At 41.3% G+C, this 23,536-nt stretch overlaps 1 protein-coding gene across 4 annotated transcripts in view; it reads left to right on the top strand.

Moving 5' to 3' along the window:
- PDGFD (platelet derived growth factor D) overlaps positions 1-23,536 on the top strand; it is a 164,430-nt gene that overhangs the window by 82,842 nt on the left and 58,052 nt on the right. Inside the window, exons 2-4 of one of the 4 annotated variants that reach the window (XM_064170727.1) lie at positions 14,764-14,950; positions 18,893-19,073; positions 19,744-19,785. In XM_064170727.1, the coding sequence (XP_064026797.1) occupies positions 14,764-14,950; positions 18,893-19,073; positions 19,744-19,785 (410 nt within the window). Of the gene's footprint in view, positions 1-14,745; positions 14,951-18,892; positions 19,074-19,743; positions 19,786-23,536 lie in introns of all 4 variants that reach the window. The other 3 variants (XM_064170720.1, XM_064170745.1, XM_064170735.1) reach the window with 3 other exon arrangements.

Below are 23,536 nucleotides of genomic sequence, written 5' to 3'. Positions count from 1 at the left end.
TGTTATAAGTAGATATGGACTGATGCTAATTCTTTTTTCTTCCTTGGCTGTACTCCTAGATGCTATGAAAATATGCAAAGATAGCTGAATAAAAGTCATTTGTTTGGGTAGTCCATAGAGTGCCAGGGTAGCCTCTTGCATTTCAAGTATTAGTGTGGAAGACTCTGTTTATTGGACTTTCTCACTCCTTTTGTCTCAGTCAGCCTCTTATCAGATGCCTCTCCAGCCAGGGAGCTGCTCAAAGACGTGTTAAGTAGTCAATACACAGCTGGGCCTTTCTAGTGGTCAGAACCTCAGTTCATGGTGTTCATATATATATGCAACATCAATACCATCACAGAGCTGGGGTGAGACAGCAGTGAAATAGTCCCCTTTGACGTCCCCAGCCAGCAAAGATGGAGCATGGATATTCTGACCTCGATGCTGCTGCATGCTGCAAGCCTTGGTGGCTTTGTTCTCCATGTGTTGGGGCCCACATGTTTCCAGACATCCACTCTATTTGTACCTGAGACAGGCATAAAAGTCCTCTCTGGTATCCAACTACCTGCAATGCAACCATTACATGCGTCTTTAATTTTTTGATATGCAGTGTAGGTCAAGATGAGTAAGGCAGAGCCTGAGCTTTCTCCTTTAAATCCTCTGTCCTGACACCTACAGGCTTTCAGCATGGTAGGGGCAGCTGAGTTTGTTTGATTCACTGCGTTTCTCTGAAAGCTTTGACGTGATAATGATGCTGATAGTGTCTGCTGGTTAATGTTACATCATCTCATGTGTCTTCTGAAAGCTAGGGGAGTGAAATGTGCTCCTTCGTGTTCCTTCTGGCAAGATCTGGAGCTGGAGATAGCTGAATTTATCATTGTAACTGCTCAATTCTTCTCCTGTCAAACGTTTCATTGAATCCACAGTCAAAGGACAACTTTGAAGTTTGGCTTTGCCCACAATGTGATACTCAGGGGACTCCAGTTTCCCCTTTAAAAGTGAGAGTTCATTGAAGGCCCATGAAAGTGAAGAATTATTTAATTACTTTTTGATTTGCCAACAGTATACTCAGCCCTGTTTGGAACATAAATATACATAATGTCTGCTCCCCATGGAGTCTTAGTAGGGTCATGAATATCCTTCACACAGATTTTAGTGTGTTTTCCTCATGCAGTAGCTGTTGTGGCTCTATCTTAACAAAACTAAGAACAGTGAAACAAAAGATTTGGGAACATGTGCAACAGAAAGTTGCAGACGTGCTCTGATCATACATTTTTCAGATGAAAGTGTGTGAGGTGGAATTTATTTAAGGAGTTCTTCCTTCTTGCAGGAAGAAAACCTCTATGCACATGTTCATTTTATTGTGATACAATTTCCTAGAAAATGGGAGAGTAGTTTAAAAAAATATTATTTGCAGTTTTCCCATCCCATTTAGGCAGCTTCTGAGTAAAGAACAAAATCTGGTTGTCTAGGAATATTGCCCAGTGAGGGCTGTGGAATAGAAATTAGTGAGTGAGAATATATTCAATTCTTTGTCCCACCACTGTTTCGCTGAATGATGTTGTGGAGGCAGATATCAGTCCAGCTTTTCTGGATTTTTTATGTCTTCCATGCTTTACCTTGTGAACTGTAAACTTTCCAGAGGAGAGGTTACCTCTCACATTGTCCCAGTAATGCACAACACAGTGTTGATCAGTATCTCACACCACCACAAAGTTGATGACAAAGATGTAGGGTTCCTGTAGACAAGGAGCAAAACCAGTGAGACATCCAAGGTTAAGCAGAGAAGTGTAATGCAGAAGCTCTGACCTTGGAATTACAGATTCACAGATTCACAAATTGCATTGGGTTGGAAGGGACCCTCATAGGTCATCTTGTCCAGCTCCCCTAAAGTGAGCAGGGACACCTCCAACTAGATCAGGCTGCCCAGGGCAATGTCAAGTCTGATCTTGAATGTCTCCAGGGACAAGGCCTCAACCATATCCCTAAGAAACCTGTTCCAAGTATTCTGCCACTATCATAGTAAAGAGCTTCCTTCCATCCCATTAAAATCTACCCTGCTTCAGTTTAAAATCATTGCCCCTTGTCCTATCACTGCAAGCTCTTCTAAACAATTCTTCCCCAGCTTTCCTGTTGGTCCTCTTTAGATTTTGAAATGTAGCTATAAGGTCTCTCTTCTCCAGACTGAACAGCCCAAATTCTTTCTGCCTGTACTTCATAGGAGAGCTGCTCCATCCCTCTGGTCATCTTTGTGGCACTCCTCTGGACCTGGTCCAGAAGGTCTCTGTCTCTTTTGTGCTGGGACTCCCACACCTGGACATAGTACTCCAAGTGAAGCCTCATAGGAGCAGAGTAGAGGGGCAGAATCACCTCTCTTGATCCTTACCCATGTGAATTTTTACACTAACTTTTTAGCATCTTTTAAAATTCGCATTATACTTCACGTTTCCCTTCTGGTATTAGGTATTGCAATGAGGAAACAATAAGGGAGCAAAGTTTTGCACTTTATTAGCCAACTCAAGCAGCAAGTATCACTCCATAACTGGTAAATTGCACAACTGGAACTAAAAATAGGGTGATTCTTGCTACTTGACATCTTTAACGTCACTGCAGAGCTGTGATCAGGCAGCTGCCCAGGAAGCCCTGTAGTGCTGGGGCTGAGTGCAGGTGGGATGGCTGCAGCAGGGACTCATAGAGCAGCCATACAAATTGAGCCTGAATGGTAGCTTAGCTCCACAACTTTTTAGACTCTTTTCTTTTTTCAAGCACCCGCACACAGCCTAGAAGGAATGTTTCCAATCACTTCCTCTTGGTAACCAGCCAAGCAGCTGTTTTTCCAGAAAGGACTTGGGAGGCTGGTATGTGTAAAATGAGCTTTTTTTTTTTTGTTGTTGTTGTTGGCTTAGTGATCAGGATGTGGCTGTGCTGGTGTGAGAGATTGTTGCTGCATGCGGCACAGCATCTCCTGAGCTTGTGTGCCATGCTAATGTACACCAGCATCATCTTCTCAGACACTGGTCTGTATACACTGACAGTAAATGAGCTCTCTTTTGCCACATGTATTTTCGTTCTCTGGTGCAGGACTAAAAACTCTCTAGATGATCCTTTGGTGCAAGATCATAACAGTAAAAGAAGGCCACAGCCAAGAATTTTATGGATGTGCCTGGAAACCTTGTTAAATTGCAGTATCTATCCACATGACAGTTCTGCAGCATTCAGATGTCAAACCTCCAGAGAAAATCCTAAGCACTTACAGGAAAGATCCTCTGTACTTTCAGTGTGTATGACTTAAACTGCTTTCCAAGCTGGGGAAATGTTTCTCAACACAGGGGTTTTATCTAAACACTGGAAAGCCATGCCTGTGGCCCCAGATGTGTTCTGCCTCCATGCTGGGAGAAGATTTCAATGTCTACTGGCCTCTTTGCCTCAGTGCTGTGGTTTCCAGCAGAAGAAAAGCAAGCTGTGGAGGCCAAAAAGGAGCCATGATGTGCTCTTGTCTAAACTGTTAGAATCAGGATACTGTGCCTTTACTTACTTGATTCAAGAACTACATCTGCATTTTGTCTCGAACCACTTCATGGAAAATGGACAGCCTATGTTTGAAACAGCCTGCAGAACCCTTCCATCCACTGAAAGGTGGCAAAAGTGATCTGAATTCTTTCAAACATGTAGAAGAAGCTTCTGTTTTCTTCGAAAAGACATAGCTGTTAAGCTACTACAGAAAAAGGAAAGGACTGCTGGCAGTCATTTTAATACAGTGAGCTCTACTTACCTGTAATCTAGTTCTTACCAAAACATTCTAGCCTGCTTCAAACTAGCACAGAGTCTTTTTAGAGAGCTAGCTAACTTTAAAGTACTTAGGTCTTTAACAAACCTGCTTTAAAAGGACTGAGACATCTCATTTTATCTTTGTGCAGGCAGTTGATATACAGACTGAGACAAAAAGCATGCGCAAGGCAAACTCAGTCCAAGGAAACAATGTCTGCTAGAATACTATTGCCAGACTTTCCATTATAAGGAGTGACCTTTCGCTTCCTTACTAGAGATTCTGGATCTTCTATACTGACATCGAGGGTCAGGAAACTCATGTTACAAGAGAAAATTGCTTTGATTTGTCTTTTGCGACAGCTTCTTCTTTTACTCTCTAATGTTCTAACGTATGACCTTCCACTCGGTAATTGCTTGTCTATCTCTTACAATATGTTTAACACAAGAAGCCTTTTCCCCCTTGACTGGATTTTCTCTATCCTTTTATCGACATTTTTCTTTCTTTAAGGAAATTCTACATCATGTTGAGTCTTAGAAGTGCTTGACTGGAACAGTTTCTAAAACATATTGAAACAAATTCACTTTAAAGACTAGAGCCATGCCAGACTTCTGAGGCAAAATGTCCTTGCATAGTCGTAAGAATACGAAAAAATAATGAAGAGATATTGAAAAAGAAATATATTGTCGTCACACCAGGAGTATCTGAAAGAAGCTTCTCACAAAGGTCTGCCACTTAAGCCACTGTCTAAGCAGTGTGCTAATTTGGAGTGCTAAGTGCACAATGGGCTAGTGCTTTACAAAACAATGTGATACAAAATTCAGTGTTAATACCCATGCTTGATAGCTATTGCGTGTATAATTGCCATCTACTTGTCCAGGGCAGGCACTACACCAGTTTGTTATGTATCAGGCTTCTCATCAAGGTGTTGGTGCTCACTGCAAACTTCTATTTCAGTTACCAGGTTTCACTTAAGCTCTTTGCAGCACCAGGAGAGTCATAGGATCATAGGATGTTAGGGGTTGGAAGGGACCCAAAGAGATCATCAAGTCCAACCCTCCTGCCAGAGCAGGACAATACTACCTGACACAGATCACAGAGGAACACATCCAGACAGGCCTTGAAAGTCTCCAAAGAAGAGGACTCCATGACCTCTCTGGGGAGCCTGTTCCAGTGCTCTGTGACCCTTATAGTAAAGAAGTTCCCCCTTGTGTTGAGGCGGAACCTCTTTTGCAGCAACTTACACCCATTGCTCCTTGACTTATCACAGGGAGCAAGTGAGCAGAGCCTGTCCCCCCACTCCTGGCAGCCTTCAGATACTTAGAAACATTTATCAAATCCCCTCTAAGTCTTCTCTTCTCCAAACTAAAAAGGCCCAGGTCCCTCAGCCTCTCCTCATAAGCCATGCCCTCCTGTCCCCTAATCATCCTCATAGCCCTCCACTGGACCCTCTCCATCAGATCTCCATCCCTCTTAAACTGGGGAGCCCAAAACTGAACACAGTATTCCAGATGAGGTCTCACCAAGGCAGAGTAGAGGGAGAGGAGAACCTCCCTTGAGTCATTTCCTTCTTTAGTTTTTCTTACGGTTTCTCAAGGTTTTATGTAGTCTTAGTCACAAGATCATGAGGTTCTTTGCATTAGTCTTACTTCACATCATTAGAGCTACACATTCTTGATACACACATTTTCCTTTTTCATACTTAATTATGGAATCCTAAGGGAAAAATACATTCAGTTTGCTATTGGTTTAAGAGTCCAACAGAGAGCTGTATTGCAACAGTACCACCCATGAAGGAACTAGCAGTTAGCAAAGTTTTTTGTATCTTGGCCTAACATATGTAACTTTTCTATAGACACTTTTGGTTTAATCTGAGGCATTCAGCATGTTGTTTGATACAAAACAAAATGTCTATCAAGAAGTCAAATAAAGGCAAGTAATACAAGTCATTGCAGAAAGCAAACATCACAGAATTTGCTATCCCCGTGAAAATAAGTATGGAATTGTTTTCTCAGTATTCATCTGTGGAAGTCTGAGTAAGGCACTCATGAAAGGGAAACAGAAGAGTCAGAGCCATCATCCCACCAAAATGCAGTCTAGTTTCTTCATGTTGGAACTGTTTCTTTAATACTGCATTCAAAGTGTAGTTATGATGGTGACCATTCCACATTACAAATAAATGCAAGTAAAATAATGCCTATTATAGGGAGAAGCGTTGTAGCAGACTACTTCTATGACTTTTATGATTGGAGTTCAGTATCGATTGCCCATTAATATTCTCATGAGTGGTTTTTGCTGATGCCTTTTTCAACTGTAGATTGACTCTGTAATGCTGAGACTCGTGGTGCTGCTCTGTGCAGAAGCACAGGGAGATTACTAAGTATTCTCCTATAGAATAGATGATAGCTCTGAATTGAATTTTAAATGACTGGTTTTTTTACTCTTTGATACAGTCTGTACTGGTATTCTGCACCAGCTAATTTTGCATCTTTCTGCTATAGCTCAAGTTTGCACTGGTTTGATATACCCTGGATAGATACAAGGCACATTATTCTACCAAAGATCTCCACACAGCTCAGGCATACAGAGGGAGACGAGTGAATGCATTTGAGGTCTTAATTTGGCTGAACGTGCACACATCATGTTTTGATACTGCCTCAGTGACAGAATGGGTCATGCTTTGGATTGGAACTCTGGTGATGCCTAGGCGTGCTCCTGATGAAAAGAAAGGGCCTCTTGATAGGAGAAGGAGCAGGTATCTGAAACTGATTGTTTAAAGTTCAGTGTCAGGCCAACCAAACTGAGAATCATAAGGCTTGGTTGCCAAGTGAAAAGTAACACACAGCGTGTTGTTAAAATGCTGCTCTCTTACTTGGGTCTTGATCCATCAAACTTCTTAAGTATGATCTTAATTATAGGTTACGTTGCAGTCTCCTTGAAATAAATAGAACTACTGAAGTTGTATAAAGTTTAAAGCAACCTGAAGTAATGCTTTGGACTGGATCTACTGGCCCAATACACTCTCATGCAAGAATGACTATTTTGTCAGCTTAGTGGCTCCATAAGAGAGGATTTACAATTTTTAACTCAGCCAGGGTTGTTCTATTCCTCTTTCATTACTAACAATCCCAACCCTTTCCCTCACTTGTCCGCCTTTTTGGAGAGCTAATGGTGAATCATGGTGAGAGTGGAGCTGACCTAGATGTGAAAGGACAGATATGTCTAAGACAGTAATTTAGTTGAGGCAATTAACAAGGCAGGAATTATGAAATATGTAGTTAATTTGATTTCCAGAAAGCTCCACCCACAACTATGTACAAATTAGTTAAATTTTGGGTTTGAATTGAGTCAGGAAAATTTTCACAGGGATGCTTATGGACAATTCATTCATTTAGGAGAATCAGGAAATGTTTAACAACAAAATGCCTTTGCCCCAGTTACAAATAGGCAGCCTGGACCCCTAGGGAAAGTCTGTGCTACTCACTGCCATGGAGTAGAAATTTCAATATAGTCCCTGGCTCCTGTGTGGTAGTGTTGGAACTGCTTGGCTATTGAGAGGCTTCTAGATCCTCCCAGGGTCCTAGGAAAGAGGCCTGACCTGGTCCTGGTTCCTCTTAGCACAGAGGTTTGCAGAGGTGCAGGCAGGATCTCTTGCAGATGTGCAGAGAGCACAATGTCAGTGGCATTTCTTGCCACATCGTGAGGCATTTAAATGCCTTCTCCTGGGAGACTTGAGGCACTTAAGTTTCCAGGTAGTTCAAGCCCAAACCATCAGGGCTAAGATGGTGTGAAGCACGAGGCAGAGCAGAACATGTTGTCCAAGAGCAGTGAGGCGGAGGCAGCAAGGCGGAAGCCGCACACACTGAGGCAGAGCAGTGAGGCAGAAGCAGAACTGCTTGCAGCTTAGCTCAGTTTATGTTATTTGCCCGAGTGCAGTGGCTCCTTTGGCCACAGAGATTCACCAATCAGAATGGCACTTGCAAAACTGACCATATTAGGTGACTTCCTCACCCTTATTTGGGCAAGACACCAACAATTACCTAAACACCTGTGGGTACCTCACAGGTAGGGAGGGGACATAATGGCCCAAAACTTTGTTTTGCTCCTGCCCTTGCTTCCCCCATCAGCAGAAGGGTGGGGCAAGCCAGGACATCTAATAGGCCTATTAGCCTTCTGGGACAGACAGGTGCTATCATTGAGTATTATTTTCTTCATTAGAAAGCAGAAATGTGATGTTGTTTTCACTGACTTAAGTTGCATTTTATTATTTAGGTTCTCTTTTTAAAAATGCTTTTAACAAGACAAATGACTTTATAGTTTTATATCTTCCCAACAAGCTGTGGGCAGCTATGTAATGCACTATTTTGGCCATGAACTCTATGATCTTTGCCTCTGGTTTGTACAGAACCTTGTGGATAACAAATACAGTTTCTTTTCATTGCAGAAGGGTGAAGGGATTAAAAAAAGAGAAAATATGAGCAGGCTGCCATAAATACAGCTTGCTTGGTATGCCTGTCCCCAAGATGAACTATTTGTGGCCTGGATTCAAAAATGTTTTACTGTTCTTTGATTCTTACTCTGTGGATTCAGCTATTTAGATCAGGCTAATTTTCAGCTGAAGGAACTGAAGCACTATTATTCTCCCCGAAGGTTATCTCATTTGTTTAAAAACTTGTGGCAAACCATTGACTGCTGTATTTGTTTCGAAGACAGCAGTCATGAGGGAGAAGGGTTGTATCTGGAAAACACCCACGTGCAAACTCCCAGGGGCCTTTCCTGAAATAACAAATAGTTTCACAAGTGGTAAAACTAACTTCACGTGGTTTCCAGCAATTTGCTTCTCAGCTGAAGCAGACGATAAGCTCCTCAGGTTTTGCTTCATGGGCGTATTGCCTGTCTTAAAACATGGCAGAATATGGTATCTTCTTTTCAGCCTCTATTACTGTATCAAAGTTGTTGATGTTGACTACAAAGAAGCAAACTTATATGCAGGCTAACACCTCAAGAATTGAGAATAAAATTCCAGAAACCTTAAAAAAGTGGAAATAAATATTCCATATTATTGGTTGGATTCTTAGACAAGTGATTTCTCTGAATTATTCTTCTTTTGGAAGGAATTGACAGAGACTCACCTTGCTTAATGTATATCCAGATGTTATATTATCTGTTAGCCAGTAGTAACTGACTTTAGAGTTTGTTGAGGTTTGAGGGGCTTTAATTAATTGTCTGTTGAATGATGATGATAAAAATTAACTTCTTTCTGTATCAGGTAAGTCATGACTAGGAGTAGTTATAACAAGACATTGTAGCCAGGTGGGGGTTGGCCTCTTCTCCCAGGCAACCAGCAATAGAACAAGGGGACACAGTCTCAAGTTGTGCCGGGGAAAGTATAGGCTGGATGTTAGGAGGAAGTTCTTCACAGAGAGAGTGATTGGCATTGGAATGGGCTGCCCAGGGAGGTGGTGGAGGCACCGTCCCTGGAGGTGTTCAAGAAAAGACTGGATGAGGCAGTTAATGCCATAGTCTAGTTGACTGGCTAGGGATGGGTGCTAGGTTGGACTGGATGATCTTGGAGGTCTCTTCCAACCTGGTTGATTCTATGATTCTATGATAAGAATGTGTTGATATATAGCTAAAGCTTTCAAGGAAACACTGGCATCCAGAGGTAATGCTGGGTGAAATTTGTGTTTTGGAATCTTGCTGCTCATGCAGCATAGTATTCAGAGAACATACCCTAGATGAGAAGGAGAAATATTGAATCTGATGGGCATCCATGGTAGGGAAAATGAGATAAGCAGCACTTTTCTGAATATTGAGCTGAACTTTCCAGTTTCCAGTCTGACACTTAGCTGCCTTCCTTGCAGGAAGAAGGAGACAAGTGCTTCTGAAAATGCAGATGCTTTAAAGCATTTAAATGGGAGGCCCTCTAGCTTGGACATCTGGACTACCATGTATACCATTATGTTTAAAATTAGTGGTTAGGGAAGAATGAAGAGGAAGAGAAAAGAGAGATTAGTTCAGATAAATAAAATATAGAGCAAGCTGCCTCCCAGTTCAGACTTTCTGCAGGGAATTGCCTCAGTGCAAAGGATCTCTCCCAGCTTCCTTCCCACTCATGTCCCTTATGAGATTGTTTTCCTCCCCCAGTCCAAGGATGTCTTTGTAGCTCTTGCCATCAAGAATATCCTCTGTATATATACTGTTCAAATGGCCCTTTTGCCTTATGACTTAACACCTACTTTTATTGCTCATGATATGATTTAATGTGCTTTTTAGTAATTGTGACAGGCAGTGTATTACCCACTGTCATCTTTTATTTGCTCCCATAAAGCATTATGGAATACAGTTAGTATGTGACATTCAGGACACTGTACAATACTGTATTGTGTTGCATTGTGACACAGAATAGTTCAATGCCTTTCCATTTGCCTGCATTTCTTCTGGTTTTCCCCATGACAAGTGCCTTGCTTCCATGTGTTCCTCCAGTGTATCTGATGAGGACAAGAAGTACAGAATTTAATCACATCTCCTCAACTGTTTCCCAGATGCTTGATGATTCGTGAGGGGTCAACCTCCAGAGATCAAGTTTGGGCAAGTTAAGTATGCAAAGACCCACTGAAAATCCCCTTAAAAAATGCTAGTGCTTTTGATTCCATTCCTGGCTACAGGTGGCTATTTAGTGCATGGTGAGAGAATTAAGAAGGAATCGAGCTGTTTCAGAACTCCTGAAGAGTCTACTCTGGTGTCAGGTGAAGACTCTGAGTGACTTTGCATTTCATCCCATGTGAGTTATAAAAGTGGCATTCTCATCAAACATACGTTATTCTCGTGTGGAAAAGGCATATCTTCACGCTGTGATATTCTTGTATCACTTATTTTGCGCATATACATACATACATACAACTACCTGAGGGGAGGTTGTGGCCAGGAGGAGGTTGCTCTCTTCTCTCAGGTGGCCATTGCCAGAACAAGAGGACACAGCCTCAAGCTATGCCAGGGGAAATTTAGGCTTGAGGTGAGGAGAAAGTTCTTCACTGAGAGAGTGATTGGACACTGGAATGGGCTGCCCGGGGAGGTGGTGGAGTCGCCGTCCCTGGAGCTGATCAAGGCAGGATTGGACATGGCACTTGGTGCCATGGTCTAGCCTTGAGCTCTGTGGTAAAGGGTTGGACTTGATGATCTGTGAGGTCTCTTCCAACCTTGTTGATACTGTGATACTGTGATATATAATAAAATGATATAGACCATGTATAAATGTAAATCTGTGTGTGTGTATATAAATGCATACATATGTTTTCAAAATACTTCTATCACCAAAGTATTGTCTCCCCATGCTTCTGTCCAGCTTGTCCTCTCTAAGGATTTTACAATTACTGCATTTGCCGTGATAGAAAGAACAAGTCACTGAGCTTTGATTTTTCAAACTTTTAAACATGTGCAGCTCAGTTTCTCCATTTACCTGTTCAGCTTGGGTACTGCAGAGCTGTGCCAGCATTGATCTCTCTCCGCTGCGATTGGCTTGCTGTTAGAGCACCCCAGAGATTCAGAGCTTAAGTTAAATAAAAAGCTATGACAGAGCCTGTCTTGTTGGGGTACAGTAATGTTTGCAGCATACTTTTTCAGCTGGTGTGCTAAGTAAATGCACAGGTTTGTTGTTTGGGGTACATGTATGAGCACGTATAGGTGGCCCTGCTCTGGCAGGGGGGTTGGACTAGAGGACCTTTAAAGGTCCCTTCCAGCCCTTGACATTCTATGATTCTATGATTTAAAATACACTGTCCCAAGTACTCTAATCTCAGCAGCTGAGAACTCCAGCATGAAGCCTGTACTAGAACTGTCTGGGAAAAGCAAACCTTTCCTTCAAAAGCATGAACGACATTGAACCACTCAGTTAAATGTGTGCTATTAGGGAGAAAATGGCAAGGATTTGCTACCCAAGAAAGAAGAGCAAAGTACTTTTGGGTATGTGGTGAATTCTGACACTTTACTGCAGTAAGTTTTGTTCTAATTTAGGGAATGATTGTTTCATTCAAAAGCACAGAATTTGCTTTCATCAAAACTTTTCTTGGACGTCTTGAACACAGCCCTGTGAAATATCTTGTCCTCTTGGTTGCACTGAGTGTTTTCAGAGTCCAAATGTCCTCAGCATTTCAGCAGAAACTCAGTAGTGTACTTTTGGGTATGTGGTGAATTCTGACACTTTACTGCAGTAACTTTTGTTCTAATTTAGGGAATGATTGTTTCATTCAAAAGCACAGAATTTGCTTTCATCAAAACTTTTCTTGGACATCTTGAACACAGCCCTGTGAAATACCTTGTCCTCTTGGTTGCACTGAGTGTTTTCAGAGTCCAAATGTCCTCAGCATTTCAGCAGAAACTCAGTAGTGTTGGCTGGACATTTTGTTTCATTGCAGACTAAGGGGAAAAAAAACCCAGAAGTGTCTAAAAGTAGAAAACAGACTTGAGTATAAATATTTTTGATGAAAATTGCAATAAAACTGATAGGTGACCAAATTGTAACTTTTCCAATGCAAATTGGTTGGTCACAACTGAACAGAACAAACAAAAACTGGCTGGTTCTGTGCTTTGTGAGGTATGGCATCAGGACTGTAATTGCTTAGAAAGGGTGGCTCAAAGTGTGAGAACATTTCATCTTGAAGGAAGGCATCATAGAAAAGTATCACAAATAAATCTTTGAAGATAGTTCTTACAGGAAACCTGAAACCCAGACTTCTATCGTCTAAGTTTCAGGTTGTTTGGAAGCTAGAATTATTACCCTGTCCGAAGGATGCAAGGAACTGTTGACACGCAACCACACTTTGCTTACAGCTACGTACAGGGAGGTATTTATACCTAGGAACCAGTGAAAAACAAAATAACAAATAGATGTACCTACCATGAAGTTTGCACCATTTGTCTGGATTTCTGTTTTCCATGAACATTTGCGAAACAAATATGTTTCTTTTATGTAAAGAGCTTAGAAAGCTTCAGCCAAACTGGAGATTTCATTTTAAGAGAGAAAACTTTAAGAGAGAAGACTCTGATTACTGTGTATGACAGATGGCTGTGGCTCTTTGCTTAGTTTGGTTCTATAGTTCAAATGTTGACAGCATGGCTTGGTGGGAGAAGTGTTTCCCTGTTTTGCTCTGTCTGAGTAGCTTGAAGATATTTTTTTCATGTCCGTTGTTTTACTGGAACTGGAGGTTGACTTGACATAGAGCAGAGTACTGGGGATGATGTTCTATTGAAGACTAGGACATTGGAGTTTAGGTGTTTACATAAAAGCAAGTGCCCGTGTTCCCACAGCCAGTCATGACATTTGATCAGTGCAATTGAGTGACTGAGTCAGGACCCGTCCAAGTGTGGGTTTCACCAGCTGTGTTGAGAAGCAGTTCAGCTTCCCCGTGTGCACGTGACTGTGTGACACAGTACTTCTACGGGGCTTTCACTGGCATTTGCTGCTGCACCTCCCTGTCTTTGTGGAGGCCGAGAAGAAAACCATCTATGTCTTAAATGGTGTCAGACATCTCTCAGCACACAACATGGAATGTGTCCAGAGAAGGGCAACAAAGCTGGTGAGGGGCCTGGAACACAAACCCTATGAGGAGAGGCTGAGGGAGCTGGGGGTGTGCAGCCTGCAGAAGAGGAGGCTCAGGGCTGACCTCATTGCTGTCCACAACTACCTGAAGGGAGGCTGTAGCCAGGTGGCGGTTGGTCTCTTCTGCCAGGCAACCAGCAACAGAACAAGGGGACACAGTCTCAAGTTGCACCGGGGGAAGTACAGGCTGGATGTTAGGAGGAAGTTCTTGCCAGAGAGAGAGATTTGCCATTGGAATGGGCTGCCAAGGGAAGTGGTGGAGTCACTGTCTGTGGAAGTGTTGAAGAAAAGCCTGGCTGAGGCACTTAGTGCCATGGTCTAAATGACTGACTAGTGCTGGGTGCTAGGTTGGACTGGATGATCTTGAAGGTCTCTTTCAACCTGGCTGATTCTATGATTCTATGGAGAACACAGATAGCTGTCACAAGTGGAGGTTTAGATCTGAGCATCTTAACTGGGAGCTGAACCCTGCTTGTTAGTTCTGATCCTCAAAATTTCACCATGCTAAAGCTGTCAGTGCACTAAAAATTAGCTCTTTTCAGTTCTCTGGTGCTGGAAGCCAAATTTCAGTATCAGTAACATCTGGACAATGCAAGTGCATAGTGCAACTGAGAAGTCATTGTAACTTCTGGCTGACTGGATCTTGCCACAGTTCCTACTATTCTTGGAGACCAGGATTTATATCAGCTGAGGCTTTGCCTCAGTGTAAGAAAGCTTTAGGAGCAATTTAGTATTTGCTCAGGCAGAACTTGTGAAATTATAATTAAGTAAAGTTTTGATTGATTATTTTGAATTAATAAAATGATTGGTGGAACAATTTCTGACTTCAGTTAAGTTGCTGTAAACATGGAGTAGCAATTTGTGTTAATGATCCATTGACAGAAAATGATTCACCCCATAGAAATAAATCAAAATGTGTCTTAACACATGCTTCTGGGAGGAAATACTTAAGCACAATAAATAAACTCACTCACAGCTACATTCTTTCAGAAAGCCTTTTATTGTTGCTTTTGTTAAGATAGCATTTCTCCCCAGAGCACCAAATCTGGGGAGCTGAGCTGTTTACCTTTTTACTTCACTCTGTCTCACCTAATTGTTCTCAAGCTTATATCTGTTTTGAAATTGAAATAGTGAGAATAAAATGATGTGATCAATACCAATGTAAAAGTAATTCATTTACCATAAAATAAAGAGTCTGTGTATTTGAGTACTGTTGTTCTTATTACTTATATGGGGGTAAATTAAGAGAAAATATACTTCTGTAATAGTAAACTACTCCTAGGCTCAACTTATTATAGAATTTAAATGCAAATAATTTTTGCTGTATTATAAACTGTTGTGTTTTTTGCCTTCCTGTAACTGGAACAACATACTAATTTCTACAAGTTGTGACTACTAACAGAGAGCAATCACCTCACAGACTTGTACCGAAAAGAAGAGAGCATCAGCGTGGCAGGGAACGGCTGCATCCACAGTCCTCGCTTCCCCAGCAGTTACCCTAGGAACCTCCTGCTGACATGGCGGCTCCGCTCCCCAGAGAGCACCAGGATCCAGTTGGCTTTTGATAATCAGTTTGGACTGGAGGAACCTGAAAATGATATCTGCAGGTAAGTGGTGAGTGGAAGTTTTCAGAGACGTTAATACCACCTTTGAGCTTAAGGATGTGGCCACTGACATGAGACTACAACCTGAAATGTAGGTTTTGGTTTTACAGTCTCCTGGTTTTGGTTGCGGACCTCTCTGGCTGGATAACCCTGCTTTGAAGATACACCTTTAAGGGTCTTTCCCGACCCAAATTTGTCTTTGAGTTTATAAGTAAATTGAACTGTCCTGGACTTGAAACAGTTTTGGCAGGCTTAGTCCTACATCATCTTAAGCAAAAGGCACTTTCGTGCATGAATCCACCTACCTAGCAAGTCAGATACTACTTTAATAGAATTTTGTCTTCTCTCACTTCTGTCATGTTTAGCTAGGCAAAACCCATCTTTTTGAGTAAGTTGAAGGCTCCTGGGGGTGTGAGTGAGTGTCACATGTATTTATATGGAAGTCTGAGGGACAGATAAAAATACTTTGAAAAATATAACTATGTTATTAAAATTGTTTTTCTTTATTGTTTACTCTTCCTTGGTACAATTTCTTTCAAAAACTTTCAGTTCACAAACATCAGTTTACTCTGTATACTGATATAGCTAATAAAGCAACATCTACTGCATCCCAGTTGCTTTGGTTCCCCGTTTTACACAGAAGTGACCATAAGCTCAGTTGATCTGACTGATTAACCCAGGTGGATGCACTGCTTTGCATTAGAGGGCCACAGAGACAAATCTTCCCAAGATCCGCTAAATCAGTATAAATTCATGGAGTTTTTGTTTATATTTCTTTTATTCAGTTATCTGTTCTGCAGGAGAGAACAGGCTTAGGATTCCCATGTGCTCTGAAAGGCAGATTGCTATGATGCTGCTTACGTAAAACGCTTAAGTCTCAGCTTGCAACTCTGCCTGATCGTGGTGTTATGTACACCTTATCTGTGCAGAGAACTGGGTTGTTAGGATTGCTGCACACCCAGCCTCTGCTTATCTTATCTTCTTTGTCAATTAATTTGCATTTATAGGGTTTGGCAGCTCTGCAAGGTTTTACGGGATAGATTTTTCTTCTTGTTTTGCTTTGTTAATTTTCCGTTGATACCAATAGAGAGAAGTATTTCTGCAGGTTTGTTTTCCATTTAGTAATAAAAAAAGCACACACAAAAAAAGAATCCTCAAACTGGCTCTCCTTCCTTGTGCCTGGATGGTCTTGGCAGCTGCTGCTTTGCTTCGGCACTGCTGGTCCAAGATGAGCAGCAGAGTCAGTAATGGCAGTTACCTCCTAGCACTGCAAACGCTTTCCCAGATTGAGAGCCTAATGCATACAGAAGTAGCCTGTTAATATTTACATAGTGAATAAACTGTAGCTGACCTTAAAGCATTGCAACTTTGAAACAGAGGGCTAATCTGCCATGGAAAAGAAGATGAAAAATTCTCTATCAGGAGCCGTTAAAGGTGGTGACATAGTGAGGGGAAGTCAAGCTGTTAATGGCAGTATGGGTTTGGTGATCATCTTGGAAGACAGTCTGCTGCTTCTTCCAGTGAAGCTAATTTAGGATGCAGAAAGAAGCAGAAACCTTCCATCATCCATATTGTCTATGGAAACTGGAGAAGTATCACATTCTTTTCTGCAGTAAAGCTTTCCCTGGCATTCCTGGAAGACTTTTATTTGCACAGCATTGCTTTCAGAGTGAGGAATTTCTCAGGCAGACAGCTTGTGATGGCTTTAAGCCTGTTAAGTACTGTGTGCATAGTTAGACTTTTTGCTAATGCTCAATATGTCTTTTCTGCAACTTCAGTCCGTGACAATCCCTGCAGTGCTGCTCTAGAGGGACAGCCAGAAACGTTTTAATTGAAATGAATGCTGAGAGCTGAGCATGTGCTTGAACACTGTGCGTATTGGACAAGTAATTCAGGACCTCTGCACCTTACCTTCTTTTTCTACTTGCTTCTGACCTTCCACTTTTTATTTTTTCATAAACTTCATAGTGTTTCCTTTCAGATTTTCATTAATGCTAATTATTGTAATTTGCATACTATTAAAACTGAACTGATTGAAATTCATCCCGACTGAGGAATGAAAAGGTACGCTAGAGCAGAGCTGCTTTGGAAGGAGGGGAAATATCCAAGGTTTTACAGAAGTTTCTGGAAGTTCTGTTAGCATTCCCACAGGCACATGATAAGAGGTGATTCTGAAAAGTGATTATATTACCTGGCCTCCTCCATAGATGCACAGAAACAACCAAGACTGAACCTGCTTTTATGATTGTTGCATCAAAGCCTCTGCTGCTGAAAGCAAAAATCATCCCTGAAAGCCTATCAGTTTGCTGCATTTTTGCTAGCAGTTAGTCTGGCTCCTGGCCTCAAAACTTTGGGAGGGCAGTCAGGGCACTTTCCACCAAAGCCTACAAGATTATCTTATGCTGAGAACTCTGCAACCCCTCATGTTACAGTAAGCATTTGCTGTGTTGCTGTCCAGAGGCAGTGGTGGATGCTCACATGGGCAGCGCAGAGTTCTGCCCAAGTACCACATACATCACCATCCTGGAGTGGGAACAGAGGATGGTTGAGACCCTGAGATAAGTTTACCTTTGACTGAAACTGAAATTTGTCATGTTACAAAAAATGTAGTTTCAGCAAGTTTGGGCACATTTAAGTGATTTGGTTATGGCAAACCTGCTAGTGTTCTGTTCTGTTCAATTTGAGGGTTGGTGAATATAAAAGCAGTGCTGACATTCTCAAGCCACATAGTATTTATGTGTGTTCACATGGGCTCTCAGCCGAAAAAGAAAAGCAGATCTCTTATTTACAGAGCTATTCAGCTCCCACAACTGGGCAGGGAGGTCGGTGCTTGGCCCACAGGCCCAGAGCTGGGGAGCAGCACACTGCTGGTAAGAATCAGTTAGCAGACTTAAACCCCCTCTTTGGAGGGAGCACATGCTTTGATAATAAAAACCTTTCCTGGTAAAGACCTCCAAAGGTTTAACACTGACCTATACTGTGAGGGTGGCAACTCTTGCCACACCTTGTTGCTTGCACTCAACCTGCCAGTCTTGTCCTCACCTCTTCCTCTTCAGCCACAATGTATGGAACCTAAATCTGGCTCCACAGATAGTGAGGGACTGATTTTCTCATAGACATTGTGAGATCAGGACTTTATGCTCTGCCTCCCTTATTCTCCAGCTCAATGAATTAACTCAACAAATGACCTAAGCCACAGAACACCTTGCACAGGGCAAGTGCTGTTCCTTTTGCCTTGGTGACAGCACCCACATAAAGAGCAGAGGAGTTCCCTCCATGGCAGGTAGAGTACCAGCCTGCCGTTTTCTGCTTGAAAGCTTGAAATGAGTCTTTCCAAGATACCTATCAGAAGCACTGTTCCTCCTACAAAGAAGGTCCTAAGCAGCATCTTTCAGCATCATACACTGCTCTGCATCCCTCCAGCATCTCCCTTTGCTCCTGGCATGGTGGCAGCCCAGCTTCAAGCCCTTTGATGAGTGCAGCAGGCAGGAACCAGTGGCTGCAGCTTCAGGGAGTTGGGAGACACCACAAAGTGCAAAAATGTGTGCAGCTGCTCAGTTTGAGCAGCCTGCCTTAAATAATATTTTATCAGATTTCTAAATAATTTATTCACCACATTAAATGCAATACATATTTTTGCTATGTACTAAGCATAATGAAGTGCCTTCCAATGCTCTTTTAGTGTAGGAAATATTGTCTGTCATTTTCCAGAAGCCCAAAAATCATTCACTTGAGCACTCAGGCAGTAGCTTGAAACTTAGTGTATTTTGTGTGCCATGAGCATGTCCACCATTTGTGATACTTAGTCTGATGCTTTGCAATGCTTTGCAGTGGAGAGCTGGGAACAGTTGTCTCTCTCTGTCTCTCCAGCTGCACTTCTGTCTGTTTGCAACCATCTTCTGTAACCAGAGCTAGCAAAAACTCATCTTTCAAACTGGTTCCTAGGTATGACTTTGTGGAACTGGAAGACGTATCAGAGACCAGCACAGTTATACGAGGACGGTGGTGTGGACACAAGGAAGTACCCCCAAGAATAACATCAAGAACAAATCAGATAAAGATAACCTTCAAATCTGATGACTATTTTGTGGCTAAACCTGGATTCAAGATTTGTTACTCCCTTGTGGTAAGTCGCTTAGCTGTGTCATGGATGAGAGACAGATTGTAGTGTAAAAGAGCATCAGTGCTTGAAGATTAGATGGTGTAGTTAACAGCATTGGATCAAAACATTAATTGATTTAAATTATTTAAATTCCAACAACTACATATTAATACAGATCAAACTATTTTTAATATTCTATCATTAAATATAAAATAAAGTCAAGTCTAGGCCAGGATTTACACTAATAATGTGTTCTAGAAACACCAACACTTTCTACACTTAGGCTGCACTTGCAGTGCCTTGACAGATGCAGGAACAGCAGAGAAATGGCTGCTCTACGAACTCCTTTTTCATGTTCATTTGAGTCAAATAAAAATACCTTGAGGGGTTATGGCCTAGATTCTGAGTTAGATGCAGAGTCCTTTACTCTACATGCAATAAAATTCTACATACTACACAATATGCTAAGGCTCAGGCTGTATTTTGAACCATGTACAAACATGCCTCTTTGTATATGCAGTGGCACTGGCAGTGTATCACTTACTGTTTCCATGAGATGAAAACCTCTCTTTTTTTTTATCTTTGGTTTTGTATTTAGTTAGGGAGCAGGAATATTCACTAGTCTAAGTAGATTCTTATATAAAATGTATTCCTTTGTATTGTCCTGATTAATATTGTAATGCTTTTGGTGCAGTGTAGCCTGAAAGAGACAGATTTTGCAAACACTCAGGAAATGGTAAGCATTAATTTATTATACTGTCATCATTACATTTTCATATTCATCACACTTTTATTCCCTTTTTATTCAATTCACTGTTATTTAACAAGGAGAAGAATACCCAGAATAGCAATAATCTTAATGTTGTAAAAGAAAAGATCCACTGTTTGAGTCATTTCGTTCCAGCCTCTTGGCTTTGCATGCATGTATGCCTATGTGTGCTAAAAAGAGTCCATAAACAGGAAAACTCTAAAGCTATAAAGACTGTGCTCCCATGCATTTAAATTATTAGGCTTCTAGTGGAGTAAGCATTTCACTGTGAGTAAATAGTGAGCTCTAATTTACTATAATTTGAAGGTAACGAAAATTTAGGCAGAACAGTCTGTGAAAGATCACTGGACATCAAAACAACACAGTGAGGCAGCCTCTCTTTACACTGCTCATATTTCAGTGTAGCCACAAAAAACTCAGCTGCATTTAGCAAGCTTTATTCCAGCTCACGTACAGCTAGTCTGATAGTAGTATGCTTTCCAAAAATCAACATTATCAGTCATAAGGGCATAGGACTCGCTGCCCTAGAAAACTCAAAGGCTACTGGTTTTATTTAATCTCAAAACTGTGAGTAACCAGAGAATTTTACAGTCTAACAAATCTATTCAGCAAAATGTTCTCCAAGTGCAACCTTCTCAATGAAACGCTATTTTATTTCTGAGGAGAGAAGGTGAGGAGTGGCACTTGCAAGATGGAAGGTGATATGTTAGCTGATCTTCAGATTCAGAGCCGTTCAACATAAAACTGCAGGATTAATATTCAGCAGAGTCAGCCTTTATTCCATAGTCCCCACAGTCACTTAGAACTCTCTTCATAGATATGCTGAGCACTGCTGACCCCTGAAGGTTGAACTCATTGTGAGTTTCTAGGTGGCAAACCAGGGAGCATTAATGAAGCATGCAAAAACATATGGTATTTTGTATCAGATGAAATGAAAGACCTTTACATTGTTTTTTTTCTTTACTGTGTAACCTTCTCCAAGACAGGGCTAAATCTGGGGGCTATCTTGGAAAATGCTGCACAAGATATGTGTGTATCTTCTAAATACCCTGGGTTTTGTTATGTTTGGTGTTTGGATCTGCATGGCAGTTGTTTATTTGTATGCTAGACTCTGACTGATAATTTGCCAGAGAAAATTTAGCAAACTATCTGGAAAGTTCACTTGAGCTTATTGACCAGCTGCATCTCCTGAGCGTGGCGCTGGAATGGCTGGATGAATTTCTCCCTGTTGAACATGCAGCCAAACAGCCTTGCAGCCTTGCTTTCTGGTCCTCTCATTTATGAATCTTCAAGGGAGTCAGCTAAGTTCACTTCATTTGATGCAGATCAAGTTTTTACTGAGTTCAGCGCTCTTCATGTGGCACAAATGAAGCACCACAGAGCTTAACAGAAACTTGCTTCATTATCTTTCTGTACTTGTGGTTTTGTGTAAACTTCGCATTTCAGTGTCATTTCAAGAAACAGAAAGAGATTATTTTTCTAAAGAAGACATAAATTAGATTCGTATCAATGAAAATCACATTTACCCTTGTAAACACAGCATGCAGAGTAAGCAACCCATGCAGAGTAAGCAACCAGGACTCAGTCATGCAGGACAGTGGGATTAGAATTCAAAGTGATTTTGGAATATTGGATTGAAAAAAAACCACAAGAATGACCCTTAAGAGAACAAAATTTGAAGGCCTTACAGATTCGTGGGAGTAATTAACTGTCCCAATAGGAAATAATGTACAATGGGCAAGGGAGTAGATTGGTGAAATACAGTCTGAGCATCTAAACACAGCAGTTAGCAGCTTTTGCTTGCTGAAGTTGAATCCCTCCACCTTCTTCCTCCTCCTCCTCTCCCTGCATCCTCTGCCTCTTGGCACCTCTGCCTTTGCCCTCTCTTTGAGTCTAGGGATCTAAGAAGGCTCGAGGGGGAGTGTGATTTTGCATGGAAGGGACAGATCCAACATGCTGTTTCCTGTCCATGTTCCGGTCTTTCCCCATGAAGCCATAGGACTCCCTGGGGTAGGAGCTTCAGGATGGACCTAAGTCCAAGAACTTACTAGTGAATTGACTGTGCTTCACTGCTTAGTCCAAATGGAAAGACAATCAAAAGTATCCTAATATGGCTGGAAAAATTCACTTCTACACTGTGCTGGTGCAGAAGTAGGTAAGTATGCTCAGATGGTGTCTGGTATCTTTGGACACTTTATATTCATAGTCCCCAGTTGTTGCAGTACAGTTTGTTGGCTTAGCCTGGGTACCCACACAGAGAAATGTCTCCCTTGAACCTCTTTAAAAATCATCTTTTTCTTCAAGCTTCACAGACCCAGAGCAAAAATGTTCTGGAGCAAGCTCCAGACAGCTATTAGGCATGAGCCTCACCTAGCTGCACATTTGTTTGAAATTCTTTCCTGCCATTATCACTTGAAGTGCTTATTTCTCAAATGTTTATTTTTTGCTTTTCTTGATTGAGTTGCCTTAGAAACGTTAGTTTGCAGTATAGAAGGCACTGATTTATTCAGCCTCTTTTTCTCACACCTTATGTAATTTCTTCCTCTAAGGACATAGTGTTTCACCATAAACACTGTAGAAATGTGTGATACAAAAGAAAGTCTTAGATTACTTGCACAGTTGCTAATGAGGAGGTAGGCACTGTCATGAGAAAGGTCCCTGGGTTGCTCACCTTAAAGTGGGCGATATTGCCACAAATGTGACATTTCATTCTACTGCTGCTTGCAGTGCAGTTATCTCAGCTGAAGAGCCTTGTGTATAGCAAGTATTCAATAATTACTAAAAATACTGCAGCAGGTATTTTGAGATGTAGGCATGTAAATTAAGGTACGTGTTGAAATAATCTTGGCTTGATTGAAGTAATTTTATGCAGTATTCTTTTTCCTTCTGAAGCGAAATTCTTCCAGTGTCCTAATTCTGGATGGGAATGTTAACAAGACTGAACCTTATGTTCAAGAACAAGTACATTAGCATGGACATATACTAAAATAATCTAGGAACTTGTTAAGGGATGTGTTCCAACAATAAAGGTGAATGTTTTGAATTAGAACTCCAACTCTGCATTTAATTTAATTCTAACGAGACAGCCAAAAAATGTTATATTCCATTTGCTGATTAAAACCATTGTTTTAAGTTTATTGTAAAAGAAACATATTTGTTATACCTTTATAACAGTACATTGTTATTGCCTTAATAATTCTTTCATTAATCCTAAATTAAATCCATATTTTGAAACTTTTACTAAAAATGGCATTGGAAACTGTCATGGAGGGGTTTTCTGCCACCTATGCCAATTTGTGGTGGAGGGGAGAAATTAATTAATGCAAAAGGATGTTTATAAAAATATATATATTTATTACTTCAGTATTTTCAACTCTCGCCACCCCCAACCACTGAACTTTAATATTAGTATTTGTTTTACATGGTTATGAAGACATTATAGGAAGATATATCAAACATTAACTATTATAACAACTAGCAAACATTCAAACTATTAACAGAGAGAGTTTTCCCCGCGGCTTAATGCCGCTTGGGGTCATATACTATTTGCCCAGCAAGAGTGAGCTGAAAGCTGTTTTCTGCTTTATGGCAGAGGTAATAGAAATTACAGAGGCATTCAAGTATTTACTCACAATTCTGATTAATCAATAATCACCCTCTGAGGCTATGTCACAGCCTATTGCAAGTGTCCAATTCTCCAGGGTCTCTGCCTGTGGAC

This window comes from Pogoniulus pusillus, chromosome 3 (genome assembly GCF_015220805.1).
Source record: "Pogoniulus pusillus isolate bPogPus1 chromosome 3, bPogPus1.pri, whole genome shotgun sequence".
Classification (NCBI taxonomy): Eukaryota; Metazoa; Chordata; class Aves; order Piciformes; family Lybiidae; genus Pogoniulus; species Pogoniulus pusillus.
The sequence above is the reverse complement of the archived record's forward strand: the minus strand, read 5'-3'. Positions and strand labels throughout refer to the sequence as shown.